The sequence below is a fragment of the Acinonyx jubatus genome, chromosome B1 (genome assembly GCF_027475565.1).
Source record: "Acinonyx jubatus isolate Ajub_Pintada_27869175 chromosome B1, VMU_Ajub_asm_v1.0, whole genome shotgun sequence".
Classification (NCBI taxonomy): Eukaryota; Metazoa; Chordata; class Mammalia; order Carnivora; family Felidae; genus Acinonyx; species Acinonyx jubatus.
The window spans coordinates 102,557,831-102,585,549 of NC_069382.1; the positions used below are offsets into that span (position 1 = coordinate 102,557,831).

The following is a 27,719-nucleotide window of genomic DNA, read 5'->3' on the forward strand; positions in this document are numbered from 1 at the left end:
ACAACTCTTCATCCAGGAAATCACCAACAACTTATTTCCTTAAGCACAGAATAGGAAAAATTTTGCTTAATTGCCTTACCACATCTCTCTGGTCCAAGTGGTAAGTTTTATTTCATGAAATCTTTCTTGTCTGAGGGATTTACGCAGTAATTTCATGTATGTCAGTTTATTTTAAAGAGACAGGAATGTCATAAAGTGAGTGGGGTTTTCAGATGAATGATTGTTTTTCTGAAATAGATAAAAGGCCACAAAGAGGGAAAAAGAGATTAAAGTGGAGTATACAATGATGGTCAGGATGGTATACTTTTCAAATACAAATGAAGAATGTGGAGATATCTTTTACCAGACGTCTCCCAAGAACATTTCTTCAAAATAGGTCCTTATAAGTACACATTTGAGATTGAGAGAAGAGGCTCGTTCATAATATGTATGTCTGAAATTCTTAAACAACTCTCCATTAAAACAAACAAAAAAATAAAAAAAAAAACACTGGGTAAAGGATGTAAAAAGAAGTGTCTAGAGCTTATCTATTTGTAAAAAGATTCCTAAGTTACACCTGTCAAAAATTTCTGCTCAGATTTGTTTTGATCTAGTTCTTAAGTATTATGACACCCTTTCTGATCGTAGTGTTCAGACTTTTCAGCTCTATCCTTGTTCTTAACCTTGGCCTATTTTGGAAATGGTAATTTTAATGCAAGTAAGTTCCTTTTAAAATATGATTAGTAGACCAACAGTTGTTGACCATCAGGAGTCACACAAGGGTATGACCTAAGATGGAGCTTTTGTGTGTGTTTTAGCTAGGAGGAAAGTCATCTCCATATTCTTCACTTAAAGGGCCTAAAGGAGGCGGGGGCAGGAGGGACAATCTTCTACAATTTATTACTGTGGGTCAGTTATTTCCAGGTGAAATGCAACTTCAATGTTGCAACTAGTTGCTAAATGCAGTTCAGTCTAGATCAGTACTTTTTTTTTTTTTTTTTTTGCACAAAATGAAGCCTGCATGTGACTTCGACACACTGATATTTAAACATTTATGCACCATTCATAAGACAGGATTTTGACATTGACCATGGTTGACCGTGCTAGGTAGAATATCATAGAAATTTAAACAACAAAAGGACAACAAAACAGAGGTTGAATAGTGACAGCAAAGAAAATAAATACTAAATTGTTCTTCTTTATAAAAGACTGTTTTCTGTATGAATGTATGATACATTTGACATAATTTTATATAATGGAACATGAGCACTCTACCGACAAAGGATGGAGGTCTAGTGATGCAGGTGAAATGATAAGCAGAGGCTACTGAAGTTCTGCTCTACAGCATGTCAGCTGTTTCTCACCTTACCCCAGGGTACCTTGTGGCTGCTGGGGCCTACAGGCTGCTCTGGGTTTCACAATTCTCTCCCTCCTCCAGACATTATCTGTGTGTGTTTCAAGAATAGTCGTGGGTAATTATAATTACACTTCCCGGATGCTAGAACCGAAGCAAATCATTCTAGTCATGGCTTCAAGAAAAGAAAAAATATTCTCTTCTAAGCTCTGCTTTTTCTCATTAGAGAAATGATGTACTTAATTTTTTTTTATTGTTTATTATTTTTGAGAGAGAAAGAGAGAGAGAGAGACTGAGAGCAAGCAGGGAAGGGGCAGAGAGAGAGAGGGAGACACATAATCGGAAGCAGGCTCCAGGCTCTGAGGGCTCAGGACAGAGCCCAAGGTGGGGCTCAAACACACAGCGAGATCATGAGCTGAGCTGGAGTCAGCTGCCCAACCGACTGAGCCACCCAGGCACCCCTGATGTATTTAATTTTAAAATGTGTTTCCTGTGGCAAAGATCCTGGAATTAAAGAGGTAAGGAACAGAGAAATTTTATTTTGTCAGGTTTTAAACTGAATTTGGCTTTTAAAAAGTATTGAACTACATCAAAATACTCTCAGAACCTAAAAACCCAGATTAAAAAAAAATTTTTTTTAATGTTTATTTATTTTTGAGAGACGGAGAGAGACAGCATGAGCAGGGGAGGGGCAGAGAGGGAGGGAGACACAGAAACCAAAGCAGGCTCCAGGCTCTGAGTGGTCAGCACAGAGCCTGATGTGGGGCTCGAACTCACAAAGCTGAGCCAAAGTTGGATGCTTAACTGACTGAGCCACCCAGGCGCCCCCCGTATTTTTTAAAGAAGATATTTATATAGCAAATTATAAAAAGTCAGAGATGGAAGGGATTGGAGATCCTGCAATCTAGCTTCCATGAGACATAGGAGTTCTTTTTACACTACACCTGATAGGCATTGCAGTGGTAAAGGCACAGGCTATGAAAGATAAACTTGGAGTCAGCCAGTGGGTCTGCCATTTTAGGACTATTTGTGTGACTTTGGGCAATTTTCTTAACCTCTTTGAGCTCCAGTTTGTTTATCAATTAAAAAAAAAAAATAAGGGTAACTTTTCTCCAAATAAGGTTGTCATGAGAATGAAATTAAGTACATGTATTAAAGCTCTTAACATTTATGCGTCCAATATATATGTTAATTCCTTCTCCACCTCTTCCCCATCAAGATTTTGAAGTTTTAAGTTAAACTGAAACTTACTACCTTGTAACTTCTGTTCATTAGTCCTAACATTTCTTTTTCATCAACAGTGACGTTTACTCTCTCATCCACACCAGAGTTCCTCAAATATCCAGCTCTCCTATCTCTCATTGGTCTCTTCTCCTCTCACTGGTAAGTAGACATTTATCTCATATTACGGAACTTCCAGAAGTCACCATCCTTTTTGTGTTAGAAATAAATTCAGTGCGTCAAAGACCTGAAAAACAATACTGTTGTGGTAATCAAAGCTGCTACTCAGTGGGTCTACTTGTCCCTTTGTTCTGTACATTCTTCTAATATTTAAGCAGCTTCCGACTGATTTTGCATTTTGTCAATCTACCACACCATTTGACCATCTTAAAGTAAAGGCACAGCAAAAACATTGGGCTCTTTGTCCCTGTGATCCTTAAAGTACACAAATTTCTTTTTAGTTTTGAAAGTTTTAAATCATCTTTGTTTTCATTTTAAAAGGCTAATTGCTCTAAAGTTCTCTTTCAGCCTAGATCCCCAAATAAAAATGTTTTGATGACTGCCGGAGAGATTTAAGTTAGGTATTAGTAAGAACATTTTTGACTGGAGGTAACATACTCTATTGCCCTACAGCCAAGGGAAGTCCCACAATCCCTTTCGCCAGAGATAAGAAAAAACAGCCAAGGAACTTTGTACAGTCCCTTCTCTAGATGATAAAATTGTATCATTCTATTCCTAGAAATCTTTATTCTCAGCCTTGATGAGAAGCAGGGGGTCAGATAAAATCACATCTGAAGGCCTTCTTTATTCTTCTGTTTAAGAAAATAAATAAAAATGAATGTTTAGAGCAAATTATTCACAAGTTTTAGAATGGCTGCCTGGGAAGCACTTTCTGAGCAGGAAGAGAGTTTGCTGCCATCTCCTGGACCTCTGGTATCAAGTCCAGTCGGAAAGTTCAGCACTTCAATGCCTGCTCACTTCAGACAAGGCATCAAGAGCATTTGAAATCGGGTGCAGTTGACAAGTCTGGCTGTGTCTGACTGGATAAACTGGAAAATTATTTATGGGTTTCAAAGAATAAGGTTGACCTAAGTGTTTTGTGGGTTAGAAAAGTGTTTTTCAGAGCGTGGTTCACAATCATTAGCATCAGAATCACCTGGGATGTATGTTACAAGAACAAATTCCTGGACCCCACCCAGACCTACTAAATCAGAATTTCCAAGGTGGGAACAGGGTGGGGAAAAGGTCTTAATCTCCCCCGGGGAACAAGGGTTGGAAAACTGTGTGTTTGAACACTGTGAAGGCAATACTTGGCTAAAACCAAAGTGCTCTATATAAAGGAAATCTTATTGGTTGGTAAACTGAAACGTACAATTAAAATAAAGACTTCTAAGTGATATCATTTGCTTTGCTTTTTATTTCAATAATACCACCCACTGAGTTGTAACATTTCGCTGGATGTTTCATAATGTAGAATTCAAAATCTAGTTAGCTTTTTTGGGTTTATATGAAGAATAATAATTGGTGCCATCGGATGAGCATTAACAAGTGGTCCAGCGGGCAAGATCATCAATAAATTCTTGAGTGTGATATAAGAATAAAACAAGACCTAATTGTGGAAGAACTGGTATGACGCTTAGCATTTTACTTATATTAGGCCAGCCTATTCTTTGGTGATTTTTAGCTCTAGAGGAAGGCTTTGTGAACATTACTTTACCAATCTGAGGGCTATGCAATTCAAGAAAGAGATATTGTTTTTTACTTTTTAAGAAAAAAATGTAATTAAATGGCACAGAAGGGAAACAGAACTAAATCCATGGAAATGTATTTGAAACAAAAGCAATTTTGGCTTCAGATAAAATTTTCAGCATCTCACCTTGTTTTGATTTTTTTTTTTCTCTTCAAGATTAAGCCCTGACTTCTGCTTCTGACTCATAAAGAGTCTAGAAGTACACCAGAAAACCCACCAAAATTCCCTGGGTTTTAAAGGCAGCTGGAATTCTAGGTTCCTCCCTACATCAGTCACTCAGCTTCTGAGAATTGTTTTTCATCACTTGCTCTGTGAGCTGGGAGTTTGCTCTCTTCAGATAGAGGTTTCACTCTGTTTTTGGAAACTGCTCACGCTTCTCAGGCAAGGGGATCAATTACTCTAAAAAGGCCAGGTTACTGACCCTTTGTCCTGGGACAGTGTTGGGGAGGAGGGATAAGAACAGCTGTCTGCAGCGCCTTCAGAGGTCAGCCAGGTTCTGTCAGAGCCCCAACTGTTGCAGGGCTGAATTGGGGTAGCCTCGGCGATCGGGCTGCCAGCTGTTCCACTTTCTGTGTGATAGACCTATTTAAGCTTCAACTATCCTACCAGAACCTTACTCAGAATACCAGCTACCCAATTTTGAGAATATATTTAATTTACAAGCCTTTTGCCATAAGAATTCTCTTTATAGTGCTAAGTGTGCCCCCACTTGTTTTATTTAACATTGATACTTTGAATTGAACACAGTCCTTTACAGTGGAGTCTCAAAGCTGATGTTAAGGGTGCGTTGTTGTTGTTTTTTAAATATTGTACCAGTCTTTTTGAATCCTGGTCTCATTTTGTATATTTTTACAACAATGCTAGTACAACAGATGAAGATGAAGAAGAAAACAATTGTCCAACAGGCTGAATAGAGAGGAATATAGACATACAAAGCTTCAGTAAGAAAACAGAGAAGAAACGATTTCTCAGCAAAAGACTCTTGAGAATAGATTATTTGTGTCCATAGGAGATTTATACACAGTGCTTCTGCTTTTTCTATTTTAGTTGTGTTAGATCCCTTAAACTGGAATTCACACTAACAGAAGAAAACAAAAGAACTTGTTTAATCGTTGTGTGTGTGTGTGTTTTCTTCCTTGGAAGTTTTTGAAATAGTAGCTATTGTTTTGTTAAGTGGCCTTTGCAATAATATTAATAGCTAACATATGTTGAATGCTTTCAATGTGCCAGGCACCGTTCTATACACACAACACATTGATTCGTGTGGTCTTCACAATGTGTGAGGTGCACCTACTATTGTCCTCATTTCACAGCTAAGGACACTGAGGCTCAAAGAGGTGGAATCATCTGCCTAGAGTCTCCCAAGTGGCAAGAGGTGGGCCTGGGATGCAGCTCCCAGCAGTTTGGCCTGGGTCCACACTTACCCATTACAAGCTGTGCCTCTGTATGCTTGCTGTTTGTATGCACTGTCCCACGTAATCATAGGTGAATTTCATTTAAGGACTGGTTACCTTTTGCATCTCCTAAATCAAACCATGCCTTTTTAATTAAAAAACTGGGAGAAATGTTTTTCAGCATTGTTGTTATTAAAATTTGAGAGATTTCTCTTCATCGCTATTCTTTTTTCCCTTTATTTACCTGGTATAAATTTACACAGCCCTAGTAAAATATGACACTATTTGGCTGGAAGTGGGTGTTTGAGGAGTTTGGTCTATTGCATATCTGTTCAATGGCAACTAGAAAAATGTTAGACTTCCCCCTGCCAATTATTGCATTATAAGCAAATAAGATAGGCCAGCAGAAATAAAACTATAGCTTTTCCCCTCCCCTCGTACCTGCTTACAAGTGTCTATCATTTGGGGCTACCAAACTCTTAAGAAGTCTTTTTAATATTTCTTACTTTGATTTAGAAGATTTAAAGTAATTTTTGGGTTAGTTCTGAGACAGGTAAAGCTTATTGCTCTGATGGACAATTCGTTTTATCTGTGACCATTGTCTTGGGATCAAGAGAGGTAATGTAGCCTTGTGTTTAGAGAATGGCTCTGGTGCTTGATTGTCTGGTCTTCAGGCTTATCCCTACCTCCTTAGACAAGTTCCTTAAGTTTTCTTTACCCCAGTTTCTCATCTGCAAAGTGGAATGATCACAGTATCCACTTTATAGTCATTTTGTGATGACTAAAAAGTCACCATTTGTTAAGTGTTTAGAATGGCAGCCAGCGTATAAGAAGCCCTTGTAATTATCATCCTGTTAATGGCTCTATGATCTTAAATTAAGGCAGTGAAGCTCTACAAATATAATGAGGGGGGTTTTACAATAAAATCAGAAGTTCACATCTTCTCTCCTTGAGGTTGGTGACGGGAATGTTCAAACCCATGTTTGGAATCCATTACACTAGTTTCTCAGGAGATGTTTTCAAAATAACAATGAGATATAGGTGAAGAAAAAAAAGCTACTGGAAAAAACATAAGGTGTAACAATGTCCTTGCTGAGAAGTCTTTGACAGAAATACTGTTGAGAAATCCTCCATTGAGGACACTGTGGCAGGAAAGGTTTGCTGTCTCATGCATATCCAGGATAGACAAGCCAGAAGAGACTTAATGCAATTCTAACTTTCCAGTGATGATTATTTTTTAGATTATAGTTTGAAACACTGGAAGCTTGTGACCCTCTCATCATTATTCTGTTTAGAATTATTCTTGTTGATATGTCTCAGTTATTATTGCTTTAATAGCAAGCCAAGCTGGGTGCTGATTCACTATTTAATAAGGACGTTCCCTGAATTACACTTAGTCAAAATGGCATGAAGCCTAGGAGAGCACTTCCTTTTATGTAAAGACTTTGTGCTTTATTTTTTTAAGTGACATTCCTTCCAGTCTCAGCCCATAAATATCACCTATTCATCCTGAAATAAGAAAATGAAAGAATTTAGGTAACTAGTACAAAATCACCGTAAAATCCATCTTTTTAAACTATTAAACAGGTGCTTCTTTTTTCAGAGACTGTTCTTCACTTTCAACATACTATCATAGCATCTGATTTTATGAGCAATCTTGGTAAGGGGGTCCTTTCTAATGTCATTCAACATGGTCAAAGTCACCTATAAAGCCCCTACAGAGTAGCTCTTGCTAGTTTGGGGAGCACACAATTTACAGGTCTCAGGGAATGGTATTCTGGGGTCTAATGAGATGGTGGACACCATGTGGTACTGAAGGGAGGGTCCAGGCTTGGATCTCAGACAAATGTCTAGTTCCAACCCTATCCTACTACTTATAAGCTTCGTGATTGTTGGACAAGTTTTTTAGCCTCTCTGAGCTTCAGACACCTATACCTCATCTGTAAATTGGGAGTAATACCTTCCTTTCAGGGTCATTCTGAAGAGTGAATGAAATCACACTGTAATTGTTTGGGAGTGCAAGTTCACATTGACTCCAGAGTCCACTATGTAACACTGTGTGATCTTGGACAAGTTCTTTAGCTTCTTTATGCCTCTGAATCCCAACTCTAATTTATAAACTGGGAATAATGATAGTATTAATTTCATAAGGACTACTGATTAAGAGATAATCTTTGGTGATTGCTGGTGGGGGGCAACGGGGGACATGGTTGAAATGGTGAGGTGGTCAAAAGGTATAAACTTTCAGGTTTAAAATAAGTACGCCTTGAGAATATAATGTACAGCATGGTGACTACAGTTAATAATGCTATATTATATATTAGAAAGTTGCTAAGAGAGTAGATCTTAAAAATTCTCATCACAAGAAAAAAAATTTATAACCGTGTGGTGATGGCTGGTAACTAGACTTATTGTGGTGACCATTTCACAATAAATACAAATATTAAGTCATTATATTGTACAGCTGAAACTAATATAATGCTTTATGTCAATTATATGTCAATAAAAGAAAAGAGATAATCTATGAAAGTTATTTGGCACAATTCAGGGCCCAAAGTTTGTGCTCAGTTAATGTTAGCTATTGTCATAACTTACAGAAAGTATTTAACACAGCTCTTGGCACATAGTAGAAACTTAATGCATGAAGCCACCTCCTGTCTTTTCCTCAGGTCTCACAAGGTTGTCTAAATGACTGCTACAGCTTCCATCCCCATCCATATAATCCTGTTTTAGATCATAATACTTGACCCAGGGCCTTTGGGGGGTTTTGAAAACACATTTGTCCACCAAATAAAGATATCAAAGATTCTCTGACTTCTACAATGTCTTCTCAAGGGGCACCTGGGTGGCTCAGTTGGTTAAGCATCTGACTCTTGATTTTAGCTCAGGTCATGATCTCACAGTTTGTGAGTTCGAGCCCTACATCAGTCTCTGAGCTGTCAGTGCACAGCCTGCCTGAGATTCTCTCTCTCCCTCTCTCTCACTGCCCCTTCCCCCGGTCCCCCATGCGCACGTTTTCTCTCAAAATAAATAAACATTTAAAAATAAGTAAATAAAATAAAATAAAATGTCATAGCCAGCTGGATGATGGCAGGGTCTATACCCAATCCAATACTTTCCTTTTTGATATTTATTCCCAAGAAGAAAAATTGTCTCCGTTTATATTCCTAGATTATGCATTTCTTTTCAACTTTGAGCTAGTGTCAATCCTTTGCTTTTTGTTTTGTTTTTCCATGAACAAATCATTAATAGTTAATGAGGAGCTCAAGAAATAGAGGCTGTGAAAGCAAGATTCCTCCATGGCACATATGAATGTTATTATGCTTCTGACTATTATTACACTTATTGAGGAATGAAGATAGGCTGGAAAGTATGTCCTTATGACTATTTTTATTAGGGACCCTGAATGTATATTTCACCAGTCACAAAGCACACATAATTTAGATAAACATATCAAGGATGATGTAACAGGAATAAAAGAAATTCTATGTATCAATAACAAAAAATTATTTAAACTATAGGCCCTGTATAAGCCTAACTTTCTTTATACTTGAGATATACTTCATTAACCAGCAAATCTCATATAAAATCAAGAGTCTGAGAAATGTCTCACAGGATTTGATATTTTCAAATTAAAATTTTTTCATTCAATTGCCTCTGAGTAGGTAGCTCTGTGATTTCCAAGTGCCAAATGGTAATTTAGTGTAGACATACATATACCATAGAAACATAGTAATTTTTAAAAAGTTAAGAAATTGGCTGTACCTGATAACATCAAGGAAAGGATAGGTTTGATTTGGGGGCTCCTCCTGAAGGCTGGTTTTTATTGGCTTGTTACTCCATAGAATAGCCTAAAATTTTTGTTCTTTTTTTTCTTTCTTTCTTTTTTTTTTTTTTTTTTAACCATAGAGGAAGAAATGGAGGCTGGCCTCTTTTAGTGATTTTGCCTGGTGTTTGGGTCCTGTGGGAATTTGCTAGTTTGCTTTATGGCCTTTAGCCAACCCTGGTGGGAAGTCTAGAGAAGAATTCAATTCTGCTTTTTCCCAGAATACTTGTTGACGAATTCAGCAGCACTGAAGTGTTACATGAGTCTTTGTGTCCCCCAGAGTCCAGTGATAAGGGGACATGAGACCAGTGAGGGTCAGTGTGTCAGAGAATATAATGTTGGTTCTTAGAATTTACATATTTTTCTCATGAACTTTTAGCAATTTTTAAAACAAACTCAACAACTCTGATTTTAAGAGGGAATGAGCACACAACCCACTGCCTCCCTTTGGAAGCATTTTAAGCATTTAGCTTTTCAGAAAACAATCACTTCTTTTTGATAACCATGACTTCAAATACCCTTCCTGCCAGGCCGGCTGTGACTCATAAACAGCAGTGGGTTTCAGGAACTCACCCTTAGAATACGGGTGCTTGCGGCTTCTCAACTCTATGACTGGATAAAATGATACACCGCAAGGGCTTTTGTCTGAAAGATTAAATCCACACTCAGACAGTAACAGCCATGTGTCTTCTGTGCTCTTAAGAGGCCTCCCTGTGAAAGTGCCATGGAGTCCTAGTGTTTGATACACCTGTCAGCAACCAAACGACCTTCAAAGTTCTTTAACCTAGTGGCTGTAAATAGGACAATGGTCCCACATTTGCTAGGCCACACCCTTTAAATGTGGATCATTTGGTTTTGACATCTCAGATGTGACTCTTGCTGCCAGGCTAGAATTTAGGCTTTGTGATAACACTCAGCTGCCCATGAAGAAGCCCATTTCTTGAAAGGGGTCAGCACTACCTAAAAGAATTTTAACCCCAGCTTGCTTGAAAGAACTATTTGTGACTCGGATCAGTTTTCCTATAATTAAATGAATTGGTTCTTATGAAGATTAAATGAGATACATGTTATCATCAACAGTCATGCTAGATATATTTTGAAATACAAAGTTTTACATGCTCCAGAATGACTATCCAAATGTGACTCATGACACATATGCCTAAAAACTTATGCTTTCTACTATCAATGAATAGTCAAAATGTGGAAAACAGTGTGATTCTTCCTCTCTCACAACAGAATGTGTTTATTCTTGAAATATGAGAAATAAAATTGGAAATGTTTTAAGACTGAAGTGGCAATGCTCAGATCTCCAATCTTACCAGTTCTGTGACTCAGTCTACCCCCTATAAGACAGGAATCTGCCATATTTAGATTTACATACACCTTTCTTCCTGGAGTATCTAGTGCCATGCAGACTCATCGCACAACAGTCAGGAAGACAGGTTTGAGACATTATTAAGGGGAAACTCATGCTAAAAAATTGCATAAGGTCCTGCAGTAAGTCAGTGACTGTGACTACATTTTATTTTATATTCCGGTGCCTGTAAACCTCGCAGTGGGTTCTTTGGGATAAGGTACATAAGGCACCTAACATAACACAGGCACTCAGGAAATGATCATTGCTATCGTGGTGACGAAGAAAACTTGACTTCACAAGCACTCTGCTTGGAAGTTAAGCTAACAAAGGACAGAGGAAAAGGCAAGGTGCTAAAACCTAAACAAAACCTGCCTCCTCATACCTCACGACCAAGCGGTCAAACATCTGCTACCACAACAGAGCCAACAACACCCAGATCATACAAAGGGTTCCCAACGGGAGGGAAGCTGAGGTCATGAGTTCTAAGCCTCCCACCTGCCACACTGACATCATTCCCATAACTGCAACCTGAAAGGTGGTGCATACAGCTTATTGGGCATGCAAGTTCCCAGGAGGCTCTCTGATTGAGGACAAGTGGCAAAGGGAATCCCTCTTACTCCAGGGAGCTGGCTTGGTCCCTTTCCCTCCCACTGCCCCCATCTCATTGTGTGGTCACACTCTGCAGATACAGTCTGGGAGGATTCCCACCCCTCCTCCATAAGATGTAGGACCATCTGATTCAAGATGAGACCTATGTTTCCAATTCCCAGTCAAAGTTGTGGATGTTTGACTGCATGCCTGGCATGTTTCTGAGAAGCCTTTTGGGAACTCTATGACACTCCCAGTCATGCTAGTGGTGTGTTTAGTCATCAACTCCAAATAGTGGCTCTGCTAAGATTGCCACCTGTCCTACAGGAAATGGACTGAAAACACTTCTCATTCCTACATACCACAAACCCCTGGACAACTGGGAATACTTGTGGGTCATTACCATCCTAGGCCATATTTGAACTGGTGATCTCAAATTAACTACCTTGTGTTGCATTATCTTTCCTCTACTTCATGCCATTCTTTAAATGCTATGTCAAGAATGCAAAGTTATAAAAACGATCTTTCCTGCTTCACCTCAAGAAGCCTTTTTTGTTGTTGTTCTATTAGAAAAGAATGCAAAATGCACAGCATTTAACAGACTTCCTTTGCAGGGAACAAGTAATACTAAACAATAGTGTTATATAATGGATAGATTGCTTTTTCCTTTACCCTGTACTAATCTTCCTAATTGATTTCCCAAAAAGGCAAATGAGAGACCAAGCTACATCCTGTGGTTGAAACCTCTAGGTAAACTGCCCCCAAAGGCAATGGAAGATTTCCCAGGAAAAAAAAGCAGAAGAAACAGCCCCATTGCCCTGTTGCTGACTTAATTCTTTTTTGTGTGTTCTTAGAGTTTTACAATGGGCAGCTTGCAGTTTTACAACGTACAGAGAAATGAATATGCTCACAAAAAGAAATTCGGATGTTTTGGGAACAATAGAAGAGACATAGCAGAGAAGTGACTTAGGTCAGAATAGCTCATCAGGGAAGATTATTTTTTAAAACATGTACATTAAACAGATAAAGAAGAAAGTAATATTTTAATAGGATAGTGAAAAATATAGCAGATTGACAGTGACAGCAGTAAAAGAACAGGAATACAGATATTTTCAGAGGATTAAATTGGTACCATGTACCCTCAAACCAGGCAAGTTGTTTGTTATAAGAGGTCTCTAAACAGATCTCCTGTATTGAGTAGATGGTTTTCCTTGAAGCTGTCAAAAATGCTTTATGGTTCTCTACATTAATTCATGTTGAATATTTTCCATGGTTGGTCAGACTTGGACTTAAAATAGACATGAGAAAGGTCTTCAGGTTTACTGTCAGTAACATTATTAACTTCATAGCCAGCTGGATGACGGCATGGTCTGTGACCAATCCAATTTACAAGGTAACCTTGCCTGAATCCTCCTGGTCCATCAAATATAAATAACAAAGTGAAGGTGCGAGAATAGAATTGCAAGGAACAGTGGGAGAAGCAGTAGTCAGAAAGCAAAACAAACACAAGGAAAAACAATCTGTGAGGTCACTCAGAAATTAATCATTGTGTGTTCTCACCCTACGGCCTCCACACATAGGGGGTTCCTCGTGCTTCACAATCAGCCCCTGTAGTCAGTAACCTTTCATGCCTCAGTGATGTGCTTTCCCAAGGGAAAAATAAGAGTCATGTGTACCTTTATCTGCAGCCTGTTCACCCTTTTATACATTATTCTTTTATACTGTACCCTACCACTTGCCTCAGCTGAGGAAAACAAACTTACACTTTCATGGGCAATTGGAGATATATACATACTCAGTTTCTTAAGTAAACTGGGAAGAGAAGATAGAAATCCGTCTCTAAGGATAATTATCCCTCTTGCCCTATCTCATTTACCTTAAAGAAGTCTTCTGAAACGAGTTAATACAGGTAAAACATCTGGCAAAGAACCTAATACAAAATAAGTGCTCAGTAATTACTGACACCCTCTTTCTTACCCTTCTTACTAAACTATATACATTTCAACAACCCCCAGAAGTACCTTCTCTGCAATATCAAACAGGTGGCTGAGGTTGACAGACCAGAGCTGATCCCTGTCCTCAGTAAATTTCTTATCCCTTAACACTAGTAATAGAGATAAAGCACTACTTAAAAAGGAAATCTCAGCCAATACATGTTATATTTTCACTACACTTGAACCTTTTCACCACAGGAGCACAGCTGTTACACTACATAAAGGCTGTGTGCAAGGTTTGATAACACTGATCACTGTCTTTCTCGTGACTAAAGCATAAATCCTAAGTATCCTGCTTACTTAATATAATGGCACATGTCTATTTTGGGGTGCTCCCATATTTTTTAAGTGTGCAAAGAAGATAAATATGTTTTAAGTCAATCTGAGTTAGATTTTTGACTCATTAAAAATATTATGCTCCTTGGACCCAGATTGGGAAGTGACATCTGAAATTAAGTAAGTTGAGGACTTGCTAGGCATTCTCGGGGACTCAAGTAACACTGCAAACAATTTGTTTCAAGCAAAGTGGACACTCAGCTTCGGCTACAAGATCACTCTTCCGCAATAGATGGTTTCCACACCTGAACTGTGACACCACTTTTCTTGGCTGAGAACTTCGGCCTTGGTGCCACAAAATAAGATGTAGAGGCTGATTCTTGCTTTGGAGAGGTGGGAATGCCCACGGGCACTGGCGACGCACTGACGGGCGAGGTGGCCTCTGCAAAGAAGGGATGCTGAGAGCTATATGCTGGGACCGAGTACACAGATGAGGCCTGCGCATTAGTGGGCGAGCCAGCATTCACTGGCCGGGGGGGAAGAGCTTGCTTCATGGCTGGCATCGAATTGACCTTGATGGATGACTTTTGGAGGAGGCCATCCTTTGCATCTGGAGGTTGGAAAGTAAACAAGGATGCATTTAGCTGGTATGGTTGGTGCTTCATGACGTCCAAAGCATTGAGGGGTTTTTTGCCCTTTTTCTTGCTTGTCTTGGAGGCCTGTGGGGCTGATGACTGAGACTTGACAGCGGCCAGAGGGTAGGAGGGGGAGTGGATAGGATTGTAGGCCACAGGAGGAGGTGCTCGGACGTTGGAGGAGTACTTCCATCCGGCCGGTAGAGAGGGAGTGGGAGACTGGGCGCGAGCCGCATGGGCCTGCACAGTGTCTGAATCCACCACGTACTTCTCCATCCTCGACTGCCTTTTAGCAAAGAGCTGGGCTCCTTTCCCGCTCATTCCCGGAAGCTCATTGGATGGTCCCACTGCACCAGCATGAGCGGCGTTTACTGTCGGTGCGGGAGCCGTTGGCTTCGGTGTGTAGTTTGGACTGGCCACTGCTGCCTGTGGTCCTTTGAAGGGACCAGCCAGGGTCAGAGCACTCGTGGGCCGGGCAGGAGCGTAGGAAGGCTGGGCTATTTTGATGGAGGAGACAACGGTGCCCTGCGATGGGTTGGACGTGGGGAAGGCAGGAGGTTGGCTTGGAGCCATTCCTGGGGACCAGACCGGAGAAACTGGAGTTACTGGTTGGGAGGACGAGGACTTGACTGCAGGTTTCGGAGCGACAGGAGGCGGAGTCTTTTGTTTGGCAGAGGAGCTCTGCATGAAATTACACGCCTCTGCTCCTAAACTGAGGTAGTCTTCTTCGGGTCCGGAATCGCCTCCAGCTCCAGCTCCCTTTTTGCCTTCTGAATTTTGAAGAAGTGACAAGAGTTCAGGATTCGGGTTCACCTTGGGCTCTTTAAAAGTGAACATGGGTTTTGTCGTGCTCCTCCTTTTGGCCTCCTGCAATATTCCGGTTCTTTTTGCAGGCACAGCGATCCTTTCATCCCGGGAAGCTATCCGCTCAGATGAATCGTAAAAGGCTGGCTGGGACCACGGGGCAGGCTGGGGCCACGGAGGAGGCTGCGCTGGGCCAGCTGTGGGACTCAACACTGCTCTGGGGAAGCCCTCAGGTGGAGGTGTGACCGCAGAATAAGGTGGAGGCGCAGGGAAGTCCGCGATGGGACTCGTCATATTCCGGGTTGGGGAGAAGGGGGCTGCAGGCTGGCTCACAGACCCCGGGAAGGGTTTGGCTGTTCTGTTCATAGGGACCGTCCTCTGGGCCTCTGCCGTTTCGGACACCCCACTGAAGCCATTCTGTTGGGGCCCATGGCCAAGACCATGGCTCACCTCGATGTAGCTTCTGCTCACTGAGCTCTGCACTTTCACAGACTCTTCTTCCTTCCTCTGGTAAGAAGCCATGGTTCTCAGGCTGTCTGTCTGGGCAGCATCTGGCTCTCTGCCTGGCACTCCTCCCATCCTCTCCTCCTCTCTTTGGGCTGTGATTTGATCCATTCGTTCCCTCCTCTTGGCAAACATGAGGGCACCCTTGCCCGTGGTGTCTGGCAGCATCTCCATCTTGTCCCCTCTGTTCAGTTTCTTCTCGATGTCCACTAGTCCAGAATCCCAGTCAAAGTTCACAACTTGTGCACTGTCGTCAATGTCAGACAATAACTCTTCATCCACCTCTGATTCACTCGTGCCCAGAAATGCTACTTCACAGTTGTCTTCTTTGTCTCCTTCTTCCTCCTCGTCTGCCTCTCGCTCAAGCTCACCGGTGCCGTAGCTGACTAGGGTGTATTTCTTGGCCCGCCTACGACGCTTCTTAAACATCAACACCCCCTTGGAGTTGGGGTTGGGGGCGTCGGTTAGAAGGAGGGCAATGCTTTTGCATTTAGATTTTGCTTCTTTCACCTGCTTTTCTGATAGGCTTTCACTTCTCCTGAGCCCTAGGGAATGTACAAAAATTATAGTGAGTTGGTGAATTCCAAGAAGCCCTCAGAGCAACCCAGAAGTCAACTCTCCTGGGGAAAAGTGAATATGAAAAAAACATGCTTACAATTAGCCACTGAGTTCTGAAACAATCTAACTAATTTCTCTCTCTTATTTATTTCAAAATGTATACTTTTATGATGACATGCGATGATATATGTAACTACACAATGGTCTGTTTCACTTGCTCATATAAATACATCTTTACGTATACTGACTAGAATATACATAGCATGTGGATCTTTATACTTGGACAATAAACGCTGGCTACTAAATGTCAGTTAAGAGGATGTAATCCAAACTAAAAAGGAAATAATATAAGGACATAATATTTTCTGTAAAACAAGTTAAGACATACCTTGTACTTCCATATTTAAAAAATAAAATGTCAGTATAAAACTGGTTTCAAGCATTTTTAAAACAGGGGTGGGGAGGCAAGAAACTTTTATTTACCTAAGTGTTTTAATGTAATGAATTTAAATATTTAAGTTTTCTTCTTCTTCTTCTTCTTTTTTTTTTTTTAACTTTGACATCTCCCCCAGAGTCTTTGTATTCATGAAGGCTGGATTAATATAAGTTCAAAAAACAGAATGAATAATAATTGAAGGCATTGAGTCAATAATTGCTAATAATTCAGAACACTGGATCATTGTGAATACATCTAAGAAATTTAAGCTAAAAAGCTGTCTAGATAAATTTGTTTGAAAAATTATTGCTATTTTGGAAATCCAACACTACTTTAGTGGCAACAAGAATAAGTATAAATCTTGAGGAAATTTAAAAACTATGTGACTGGTGACCCTTAACTGCGGGGAAAAGCTGATGCGGGAATTAAATCATTTAAAATGAGAGTTTGATGGTTTTAAAGTAACAAACATTTATATACAAATTTTTAATTTTATCATTATGGTTACAAAAATAAATTGGTGGAAAATTAACTTATAGCATCAGTTAATTGTCATCATGTATATAATGATAAGGAGCATGATTCACAAGTAAGTTCTGAATTCTTTAAAATAGTTACATGGAAATTTCAGGAAAACATGTTGAATATTTTATGATTAAAAATTAGCTTTTTTTGTCACTGGAAAATATAAGGCTCAGTGATTCATTTTTTAAAAATAGAATAGAATCAGAGTGAACAGTTTTATGACAAAGTTACAGATATTCCCTGGCAATCAAATTTTATTTGGAGAAAGTAGTAGAAAGTGTGATCATTCCTAAATGTAATTCCTCTTTCTGAGTAGTGTTACACAACTTACTACTGAATTGACAGTCACAGTTGCACGGTTGTTGCTAAAACTTCACTGTCAACATGTAAAGTATGTGAATACTGCCTTAATACACTTGTCTGATAGGCTACAAATGTGAAGATGCATACAGATGCTTCAAGTACAAGGACGATTAACAGCACTTGCCAATAAAGCTACAAATGGTTATGCTAAAAATATGCTTTGAAAGGAATAACGATAGGTTAGGAGATTTCGTATGCTACTTTGAATAACTGAGTTCATTACCATTGTGTGTCACTCATACATTCAAGTGCCTTTGCCAGTCAGCCTTTACCTCCTCAAATGGAATTCCAAAATTTGTTTAAAAAAGAGAGGGAGAGAAAAGAAAATAACAAAAATCATAAAACCTAACTGCCATTCTTATCCTCATTCTCCTTCTGGTGATCACTCCCCTGGGTAAAACAAAACACTGTCAACAGCCTTGAATTTAAATATATTCTGTGTTTGGGGGCATTTAAATGCCTCCACATGGCCCTGGAGAATGACTTCTGTGTCTAGAAGGTAGATGAAATGCTGTGCAGTCGAATGAAGACCTACAAAACGGAGAGGCTCATGTAACTGCTCAGTACTCCACATGTCCTTGTCCATCAAACTCACTTCTGCAAGCATCATCAAGCTGCACAATGATTTTTTTCAAAATGAGGATCTGCTTTTAATATCAGTGGTGGAGCCTGCATTTTAAAGACATCTCTCAGAAGCAGACTCCACGGTTTTTGACATTTAAACTCAGAGTCCACAATGACTTCAAATACTCCCCTGTGACATTTTACTTGAAATATTACAACATTCTGAGACAAATCAAAGGGACACATTTAACAATATTATTTTCTTTAGCAGCTCCTGTGCCTTTGGGGATAAAAGAAACTGCATTAAATAGCATTTAAATCTACTACTAACTTCACACTTAGTGCCTCCATTTCAGAAATTGGTATTCTCCACAGTTTCACATTTGTTATTCTGTGCATTAATAATTTTTTCAAATCACAAGGAGACATGAGAAAAATCTTAAAAAAAAAAAAATCCATGCAAGGGAAGCAGCAGCAAAAAGCTTTAAGCTCCCAAGCCCCTTCCGATAGCCCAGCAGTGGCCCCAGAGAAGGACTTACGTGCGTGACGCGCTCTGTGCTTGTGAGGTCTGCTGTGATCCCTTTCCAAGCGTGGATCTTCTCCCTGCTCTGTGCCTTCTGATGAGACTGCAAAGGATACCAGAGAAGGAGGTGCTTCTGACTGCCCTCCTTCCACTGGAGAATCCACACACCCCTTTCCTGCCTGAAGCCTGCACCCTTCCGTCTTCTGCCTGTCCAAGCAGTCGAGTATCACTTCCACTCGGGGCAGCCCCTTGTCTCCTGCTTCATTTCCCTGGATCACTTTTAACTCTTTGCCACTGGAGATCTGGATTATCTTGCTGGACCTCAGAGAAGGCTCCCCTTTCTCATTCGTGGGGACCGAATTTATGTGGACAATCCTGTCGTGTTGTAAATAAGGATCTGGGTCAGGAGACTTAGATTTTTCAGCTCCCAGGAGAGCCACCACAGGGACATTTGTACCCTTGTGTCTCTCTTGTGAAAGGGACAGTTGTAACTCAACCACAGGGCCTGGCTGCCCAGCTTCTGCCTTCTCCCTTAAGATAACCTCCTCTGCTAAGCGTCCTCTTTGGGAGTCGGGCATGTAGGGAGCCACATGGTAGCTCAGGCCTGTTTCTTCTTTTATGTTCTCAGAAAAACCAGGACCACTCCCTTGGTCCTCAGTTAGAGGAACTCCACTCTTGATCGAGGCAACATAGAACTCTCTGTGCTGGTTCTTTGTGGCTGGTCGAATCTGCAGAGTGGTACTTTCCACACACCGCTCATGGGTGGGATGCTCAGGGTTTTTGTTTTCAGTTTCAGAAATGGAAGTCTCATTTACTCCACTGGATGGTCTGCACACAGAAAAATCAGTCCAGATGGTTAAACTGGAGTGTGTTACACCTGCCAAAGAACTTCCCAACACTTTTATGATACATGATACCGTCAAAATATTTCCTCCTAAATGTCAACTGCAACATATTTGAAAGCAGAAGTTGGCAACATGTTTATCTTATTACTTAAGGATCTTCCAAATAAACTTTTCTTTAAAGCAAAGCCAAAATGCTTACAAAAGATTATGGAACCTAAATCCATCCTAAATTCAGCTTTTATTTTTTAAAAGCACAGGTTATAGCTTCATGGATGTCCTTTATCTGTAACTATTTGTGTGTTTTCAAATAACCATGTTTGTTCTAATATGACAAAGCATTTCAATGTCTTACTGACTAAGTTTAGGTCTGAACACTATGTCACATAAACATATTCCGCAGCTTCAGAACAATATTAATATACACATAATTCAAGTAATCCTTTTAGAGGCTGTGCTTTCCTGAAAGGAATGAAATAGAAGCTGTTTTTCAAACTCCAGTGAGCATGTGTTTTGTAATAAGTGGACCCCAGCCCAGTACTCTTGTGTAAAGAGAAATCCTTTCCATGCTGCAATGAATCATTGAGTCATGGAGTATTTATAATCGGAGATGTCTCCCCTTCTCCTGTTTGAACCTGTGTCTTGGAGCATTTCCTTGTAGGATCTCTGAAATCAAACTGTTCTTTATCTCTCACCTAAGAAGTCCAGAGCTGCTCACCACAATCCTTTGATTCTGACCTTAACCATTCTCAGTTGGTTTTGCAAACCTAGGTTTGCAAGAAGCAATGCCAGTTTAAGAGTCAAATGACTTCTTGCTAAAACTCAAAATTCTAACGGCTTTTAGAACAGAAGCATCATTTACAGAATAGCTGTAGGTGATGCCTTCATGTCTCACATTTGTAAGTTCAAAAAAAAAAAAAAAAGCAAAAAACAGCAGTGTCTATCTCTGCCCCTTTTGTCTTCCTTCAAAATGCACCCTGATTAATGCCAAGTCATCACTTGAAGGGAGTGAACCCCTACTCAAGGGGCTACCCAAAAGAATATATCTTAGAATCTATCTGATAGAATTTCTAATGTTCAAAACAATTGCTCCTAACCTTGCTTTTGACTGCACTTAGTAAAACAAAACTGAACAAAACAATGAAAAACCAACAATCAAGTGAAATGAAGTTTTCTCTAAGGAAGTAATCTGTAAAGTTTCCCAGTAATTAAAAAAAAAAATTATGATACAGCATTTTAAAAACATGGTGATAGCAAATTAGATCTTTCTTATATAGGAAATGATGAATACACTCCATGCAACTAAATTTGATGGTACCACAAGGTCAGAGAGTTTTAATTTAGGAAGGCCTCAGATGGAAGTAGATTAAATCACTTTGAATTATGTTAGCGATCAATTAGGAAGCTGAGAAGAGAGTCATTTGAATTTATTCCAGGCTTATAGACTGTAATACAGGCCAATGGTTTAGATAAATGTTAATATTTACTGGTAGCAGAAGTAAAATGGATGTACAAGAGTAAAGATCATAAAAGCAACAGAGGTTAGAGATTTCATTTCCATTCAGCCTACATAGGTACAATGTTCAGCTATCCAGAATGGTTGTGGTGGTGGTGGTGACAATGATGGTGATGATTGCCTTTGGGCTGATTTTAATTTGAGATTCCATTCGAATCTCATCAATGATTTATTTTGTAAAAGTCAAAATTCTTAAGAGAAAATAATAATAATCATATTTCCAATTATTAAAAGTAGCAGAGAACTAGTTCATTTATTTCTGAAAGCAAATACGTACCAGAGGCTCGGCTCTAAATCACCAAGGATTTTCCCAGTGATAGCCACTGTAATCAAAACAAGAACTAGCAGGGAATGTCCCAGACCACAAATATGTTCCAAAGAAATTGGCCTCATTGACAGAGTAAGGACACTAAAAAGGGAATAAATTAGATAAAGGTTTTCCCCCTATTTGGGATATGATTAAACTTTTACAAAGATGGACGTCTTTGATACCTCACAGATTTATGCATGAGTATGGCTAACACTGTGTCCGCACTTGGCAAGCTTCCCATTAGTTTCCTTATAAAAGCAAATGGTAGCTTTATAATTAAGTAGGATCCTAAATATTGGGCTTGAACATTGGGCTTGATGGCTAAATATTTAGATGGGAGATTCCAAGAATAATGCTATATTTCTTTTATTTTCACAAGATTATGGCCTTGCTGAGTTCATGTGTATATAGAAATGGAATCAATAGTGAATGATTATCAGAGGGGTAATGCTGCATGTAGTGTTTCTGCAGAGTTAAGACAAAACCTGGAGAGCTTTAAATTCTATGTGAGATGTCCTCTGACATCTTCTTCCTGAAGGCTCTCTCCAAGAAGCCAGAACTTTCCTCTCCGGATTCATTACAATGTAATGGTCAGAGCCTCACTTGCAAAGTCAGTCTGAATTTGCACACAGTACTGTGATTTGCACACTGCAAAAACGCTCATGCTGTAGTTTTTTTTTTCTTTTTTTGTGATTGCCCTTGTTGTATTCTTTTTTTTTTTTTTTTTCTTTTAGTGTTTAAAGTTTACTAGTGCATTTTTAAGCCGTTAGGTGGGAAGGGTGATATTTGGAGAGACCAGAGTAACAGGTGATTTCCATTAATAGTCCCAAAACCTTTATTCTAACCATCTGCTTTTATCCATACCCAAATGCTTTTACTGGAGGTCCTGACAAGCAGAAATCTAGCTGCTTTTAGGGTTTTTGTTGTTCTTTTCCTTCTCCTAGGCATTCTCTTTCTATAAAAAATTATTGTACAATATAACAATTTAACACTTAAACACTTTTTAATGGAATTTATTGCTGCTATTTTTAAAATTTTAATTCCAGTATAATGAACATACAGTGTTATTATCAGTTTCAGGTGTACAATATAGTAATTCAACACTTCCATACATTATCCAGTGTTCATCATGACAAGTGCACTCCCTAATCCCTGTCCCCTTTCTCCTTCAACCTCCCACCCCCCTCCCGTCTGATGGTGTCCATCAGTTTGTTCTCTATAGTTAAGTTAAACATTTTTAATTCATCTGTGAATCTGGAATTATAATTTAGTGATCCTGACCCACCACAAAATCTTGACCCAGAAGTATTAAATTACGTTCAACATACTGAGCTTTCTAAACAGCTAGTCTAAAATACCTAAGATTTTCAACAAAGTTCATAAAACAAAGATTTTCAAGTTAATTCTCAATTAACCAGAAAATTAAGTTGATTAGAACTTCCATTTTTCAAACATGGTGGTTCTTCTGTTTAACTAAACTGACTTTCTACAGAGCAACCCCAATTTCCCCATAAATGACAAATTATATAGGTAGTAAAAGCTGTAGTCAGTCCTATCTAACTTCAAGAGAAAACATATATTCCAACAACTCTTTTGTACCTTTTGATGAGCATTTGGAGAGAGTCTGTTATGCTCTCCATGAGCTTGATGACCTGGGGGTAGGTAAGGTCTGCACAAGGGTTGCCATTGATAGAAACCACTTCATCCCCCTCACAGAGCCCAGACCCAGAGGCTTTGCTCTGGCTTCGGATCTGAAAAGGAAAGCAATAGTTAGAATCATATAACGTGTAAAAACACTGCCACCCTCTCTGAGAAACTTTTATTCGGGAGAGGTAAATAGATCTGCAGACTATAACATTAACTCTGGTTTTTAATCCACCTTTCGACCTATAAGACCACTTTACACACTTCTTACCCCTCTCACACACACAATGCACTATGTACCATCAAGTCAACATTTAATTCATAGCATTGTAAATAAATGGAAAAGGGAAGTAAATCTATGACAAAGGAACTGGAATAAAAAAAAGAACAGAGAAAAGTGAGGGCAGACGTATTAAAAGAATTGAGTTTACATTAAAAATAATTATGTCACATTGTGAAGTCTGACGCTAGTCAGAAAGTGACTTCTCACATTAAAAAAAAATTTTAAAACCTTTCCCATTGCTGACGTGGATGGAGCACTGACTTTAAGAAGGAGATACAGGGCAGGACAGTTTAAGGAGAGCACTGTACAGCTAAATGAACTAATGAAAGCCATCCCAGCATAATGGGGAACTTAGGCAGCCAGGATATTAAGAATAATGTCAAAGAGAAAAATCCTTTATTGAAATCAACTATGCAAGTCTTGATACTAAGCAAAGTTTAGCAAAGAGGAAAGAAAAAAAAGATTATATTGCAAATAATAAAAACATCCCTGCTATAAAGATTGCATCATGTTCTTGCACAGAATGACATGGAACAAAAATTGAAAAAAAAACCTAAAAGAGAACTTTCAGAACCTGGAAAGGAGAAATTCAGAGGACAAGAATAATGACTGAGAGCTCCCACCAGCTCCTTAGTGGAATAATTGGAGGTTTATATCCTGTAGAATTATGATAATGGTAAAATGTTATGCTGATTATTCTCCCTTTGCCTTTCCAGTTTCATTCTCCACCCTCTCCACTCTCCACCCTCCGGGCACTGGCCTCTAGAGACAGCACAGGCTGAGCTCCTCTGTGTGCCCCTGGTTGGATTTGGTCAACAGGAAGCCCCAGTTAAGACATCAAAGAGCAGAGGAATGAGAGGTCAGGTAGATGTTCTCCCTGCTGAACCTGCTGGGTCACAGTTTGGCAATGGCTCTGTTCCTCCATCTAGAGAGTCATAGCTCCTCTACGATGCCTTAACTCTTATGTTGCAATAACACATTCCATCTTCTTGTATCTTCAGGCCTAAAGGTAATAGTAGCTTCTGCTTTTTATCTCCCAGTGCTTCAGTATCATCTGTTGGTTCACTTAAACCTGCCTTTAGTCCCTGCATTATATTATTTTTAATTACTCCTTTGAGCATACCAGCTATTTCCTGCTGGGACCCTAAGTGATACTAATGTGTTTAGGTTTCGTTTTATAATGTGAGTTTAATAGTTTTCAATGAACCATGTAGCATGTCATACAATTTCAAACTTAAGAACACTTTCAGATACTACTGTAGATGTTTTCTACCAAGATGATCCCTTTTTATTAAAATCAAGATTCTAAGCCCAGACAGCTCAGTCTGGTAAGCAATGCTTCTTGAAGAATATTTTCATAGCCAGGTTCATTTTAGGCATGAAACATATATCAACTTACCTACAACAGTTGCCCACTGATTCTTGCTAAGGTTTTAATGATAATCAATATGTTGACTAACATAGGCTTAAGTTTATATCTCCTGGTCCATTTATTTAAAAAAAATGTTTAATGCTTAGTACTTTTGAGAGAGAAAGAGAGAGAGAGAGAGAGAGAGAGAGAAAATGAGAGTGGGGGAGGGGCAGAGAGAGAGGGAGACACAAAATCTGAAGCAGACTCCAGGCTCTGAGCTGTCAGCACAGACCAAAATCATGGACCGTGAGATGATACTCATGGGGACCAAACTCATGGGCTACAAGATCATGACCTGAGCTGAAATCAGATCCTTAACTAACTTAGCCACCCAGGTGCCCCTCTCCTGGTCCATTTAAATTTTAAGTGGTACTCTTGAAAGTAAAAGAATACCTTTAAGTTCCAAAACTATGACACTATTGAAGTTTGAACTGATTCAGTTAGTTTTGTTCTGGGATGATCTATCCACTGATCATTATAAATTATAATCTAAAGTGGCTTTCCCTTTTCTAACAAATCTATCTCATTCTTATTTTTTGGAAGAACACACTAGTTTATTGCAAAAAATTAAATGAATTCAATATTTCCAAGGCTATAAGGAAGCAACAAAAGAAATGAGAAAAAGAATATGCACCCAGTTTTGAAAAATATCTATTTAACTGCCAAATATATTTGTTTTGTTTTGTCTTGCATGAAATAATTAAAATAAAGAATCACAAGAGAGTTGTTTATAAGTCAGGGATAAAACAATACCCAATAATGAACACTTAAGTTACGGTTAGAGTTATTAGTTCACATTTCAATCATTTAAATTTATTTATTTATTTTTTTATAAAATAAGATTAGGTGGATAACAAGGCATTTTTTGAAGTATAAACCCATTCAGTCAATTGAGTCAGAAGTACTAGAACACAGAAAATTCAGCTTATGGAGGACCAAAGAGGTTTTATATTTATAAAACAGATGTATCATTGTACCCTTCAAGGCCCAATCTTATGTGTGAGGACAGGGGGTTTCCCTTTGTCAGTAATAAGTTGTGTGAGTTTTAAGCAATTCTATGGGTTTGCAGAGCAAGTTGAAAAATTGTCCTTGGAAGATAAATAAATCCCCAAGTTAAGAGAGCTGTCTATCATCCAAACATGTGTTGCTTGACAGGAAAAGTACAGTTCATCATTATGCCTGTCAAGTAGAGCTTTTAATGGTATCCAAATAAGCAAAAGCATTATGGTAGGAGTAGTTAGCATTCCTTCAGAGCATGCATTCTGAGGTCAACATTCATAATCAACTGCTGTGACTGTGTTTCACTGACCTTTTACATTTGTCTGAACAGCAAGAAATATTTTCCTCAAGGACCATGTTAAGTATGATGATACTTCCCTTGCCACAAAGGTTTCTCTGTAGGACTACTCTTTCTCCATTTTTAAATGGACTAGCAAAACAAAGATTGTGTGACAGTGTCTATTATGCCCAGACATATCCTTTGCAGTCAGCAACTTTACCAAAATGGTTCTGTTCATAGGTTCTATTCATATGATGGATAAACACTTATTAGTGTACAAAAGATCCTTACCTTACATTGTGTATAATTATATACTGTTAAAATGTATATAGTTGAGTATTATCATGTATGTGAGTAAAAATTCTAACTCCTGAAAATAGTCCTATTTGTGAAAATGAAATATGCTGTCAGTGATAAATTTGGATATACAGATCATTAGCATTGATGATGCTGAATCTCAGTGAATTTATCAACCAGTCTTCTTCTAAGGCCATTAGTCATAGATTCATAAAATACATGTCAAAGTGGGAGAGGATACCAACTCTGAAGGAAGACGGATTTCAATCATGTAGCTCCAATAATGACGATCTGACTGAACTTAGATAAGTTATATTACACTTTGAGCTTTAGTTTCCTAAACTGTAAAATAGAGCTAATAAATATTACTTCTTTAGATGGCTAAAAGGGATTAGAAATAATATGTATTAAGTTCCATGATGCATATACAACTCCTAGAGGTGCCCAAGAAAGGGCTAATGGATAAAAATGACTCGGCTTCCAGCACATACACACACTTGAAAGGAACGTGCCAAGTACGAAGAAAAGCTATAGAATGTTGGTAGTTTGCCAGATGTTTGAAAACATCTGGATTTATTTTCAGTTTTTATGCATATATTTGGCATTAACTCATCTTAATCTAAAGATAAAGGTTGTATCTGTCTTTTCCTCAGTAAGTACACATTTCATAGCTGAAAGGTGGAAGAAGACAAGCCTACTTACTGCTTGAAACAACAATACAGTTATTTAAATACTAGTGGCTTGTTTTCATTGAGCACTTACTATGCTAAGCCCTATGCATGCTCAACCACTTATCCCTACAAAACCTCAGTGAGAAGTATAAATATAATTCCATTTGTGTATGTTCAAACAGGTTCCCTCACTTTCATTTTACAGATAAGAAAACAGAAAATTAGGTACTTTGCCTAAAATCACAGAGTGAGAATCAGAAATTGAACCCAGGGAATCTGACTTCAGGGCATGTGTTTTTAACCACTATGCACGTTGCCTCTGTAGTCAATAGTCTGAATTCTCTACCATGAATCAGAGTAAAGGGAGGGAGTAGAAGTATAACAAGAATTAGTATAGGCAGTTAAGGAAAGTCATGGAGGAAATGGAAGAGATAAGGCAGAGGTAACAAAGATTTGCCCTGTCAGCCCATTAACTGGGAAAGACAGGTTTTGTTTCATTTGGTTTTCCTTCTTCTTCTTATATTGTAACATTTATATATAAGGTATTCTTTAATGACTGGAAAACAATCAATATTTTGACCCAGTATGTTAAAAATTCAAACTTGAGTATAATTATCTTTTGCAAACTGTGATTTGACACAACATACCTATATGAGCGTGTGATGTAATGCCTTTTTCTTGAGAACATTCCCTCAAAGACCTCTTTCCACATCTAATACACATACTGATAAGGAGTTTCTATCCTTAAAATACTGTAGTCCCTATAAGTGCCTCTCAATTTAATCAGACCACAGAACTAAGAGATGTTGGTAATG

The 27,719-nt window shown here is 38.9% G+C and overlaps 1 protein-coding gene and 1 long non-coding RNA gene across 2 annotated transcripts in view; one reads left to right on the plus strand and one right to left on the minus strand.

Moving 5' to 3' along the window:
• LOC128314477 (uncharacterized) lies at positions 1-24,288 on the plus strand. Its single transcript, XR_008296176.1, has 3 exons — positions 1-1,851; positions 2,635-2,716; positions 23,963-24,288. It is a non-coding gene; the product is annotated as an uncharacterized LOC128314477 (long non-coding RNA).
• SYNPO2 (synaptopodin 2) overlaps positions 1-27,719 on the minus strand; it is a 171,046-nt gene that overhangs the window by 14,918 nt on the left and 128,409 nt on the right. The window contains exons 2-4 of the mRNA XM_015077479.3: positions 22,919-23,070; positions 18,668-19,479; positions 14,045-16,227 (exon numbers count right to left, since the gene is read on the minus strand). Of these exons, the coding sequence (XP_014932965.2) occupies positions 14,045-16,227; positions 18,668-19,479; positions 22,919-23,070 (3,147 nt within the window). The remainder of the gene's footprint in view (positions 1-14,044; positions 16,228-18,667; positions 19,480-22,918; positions 23,071-27,719) is intronic.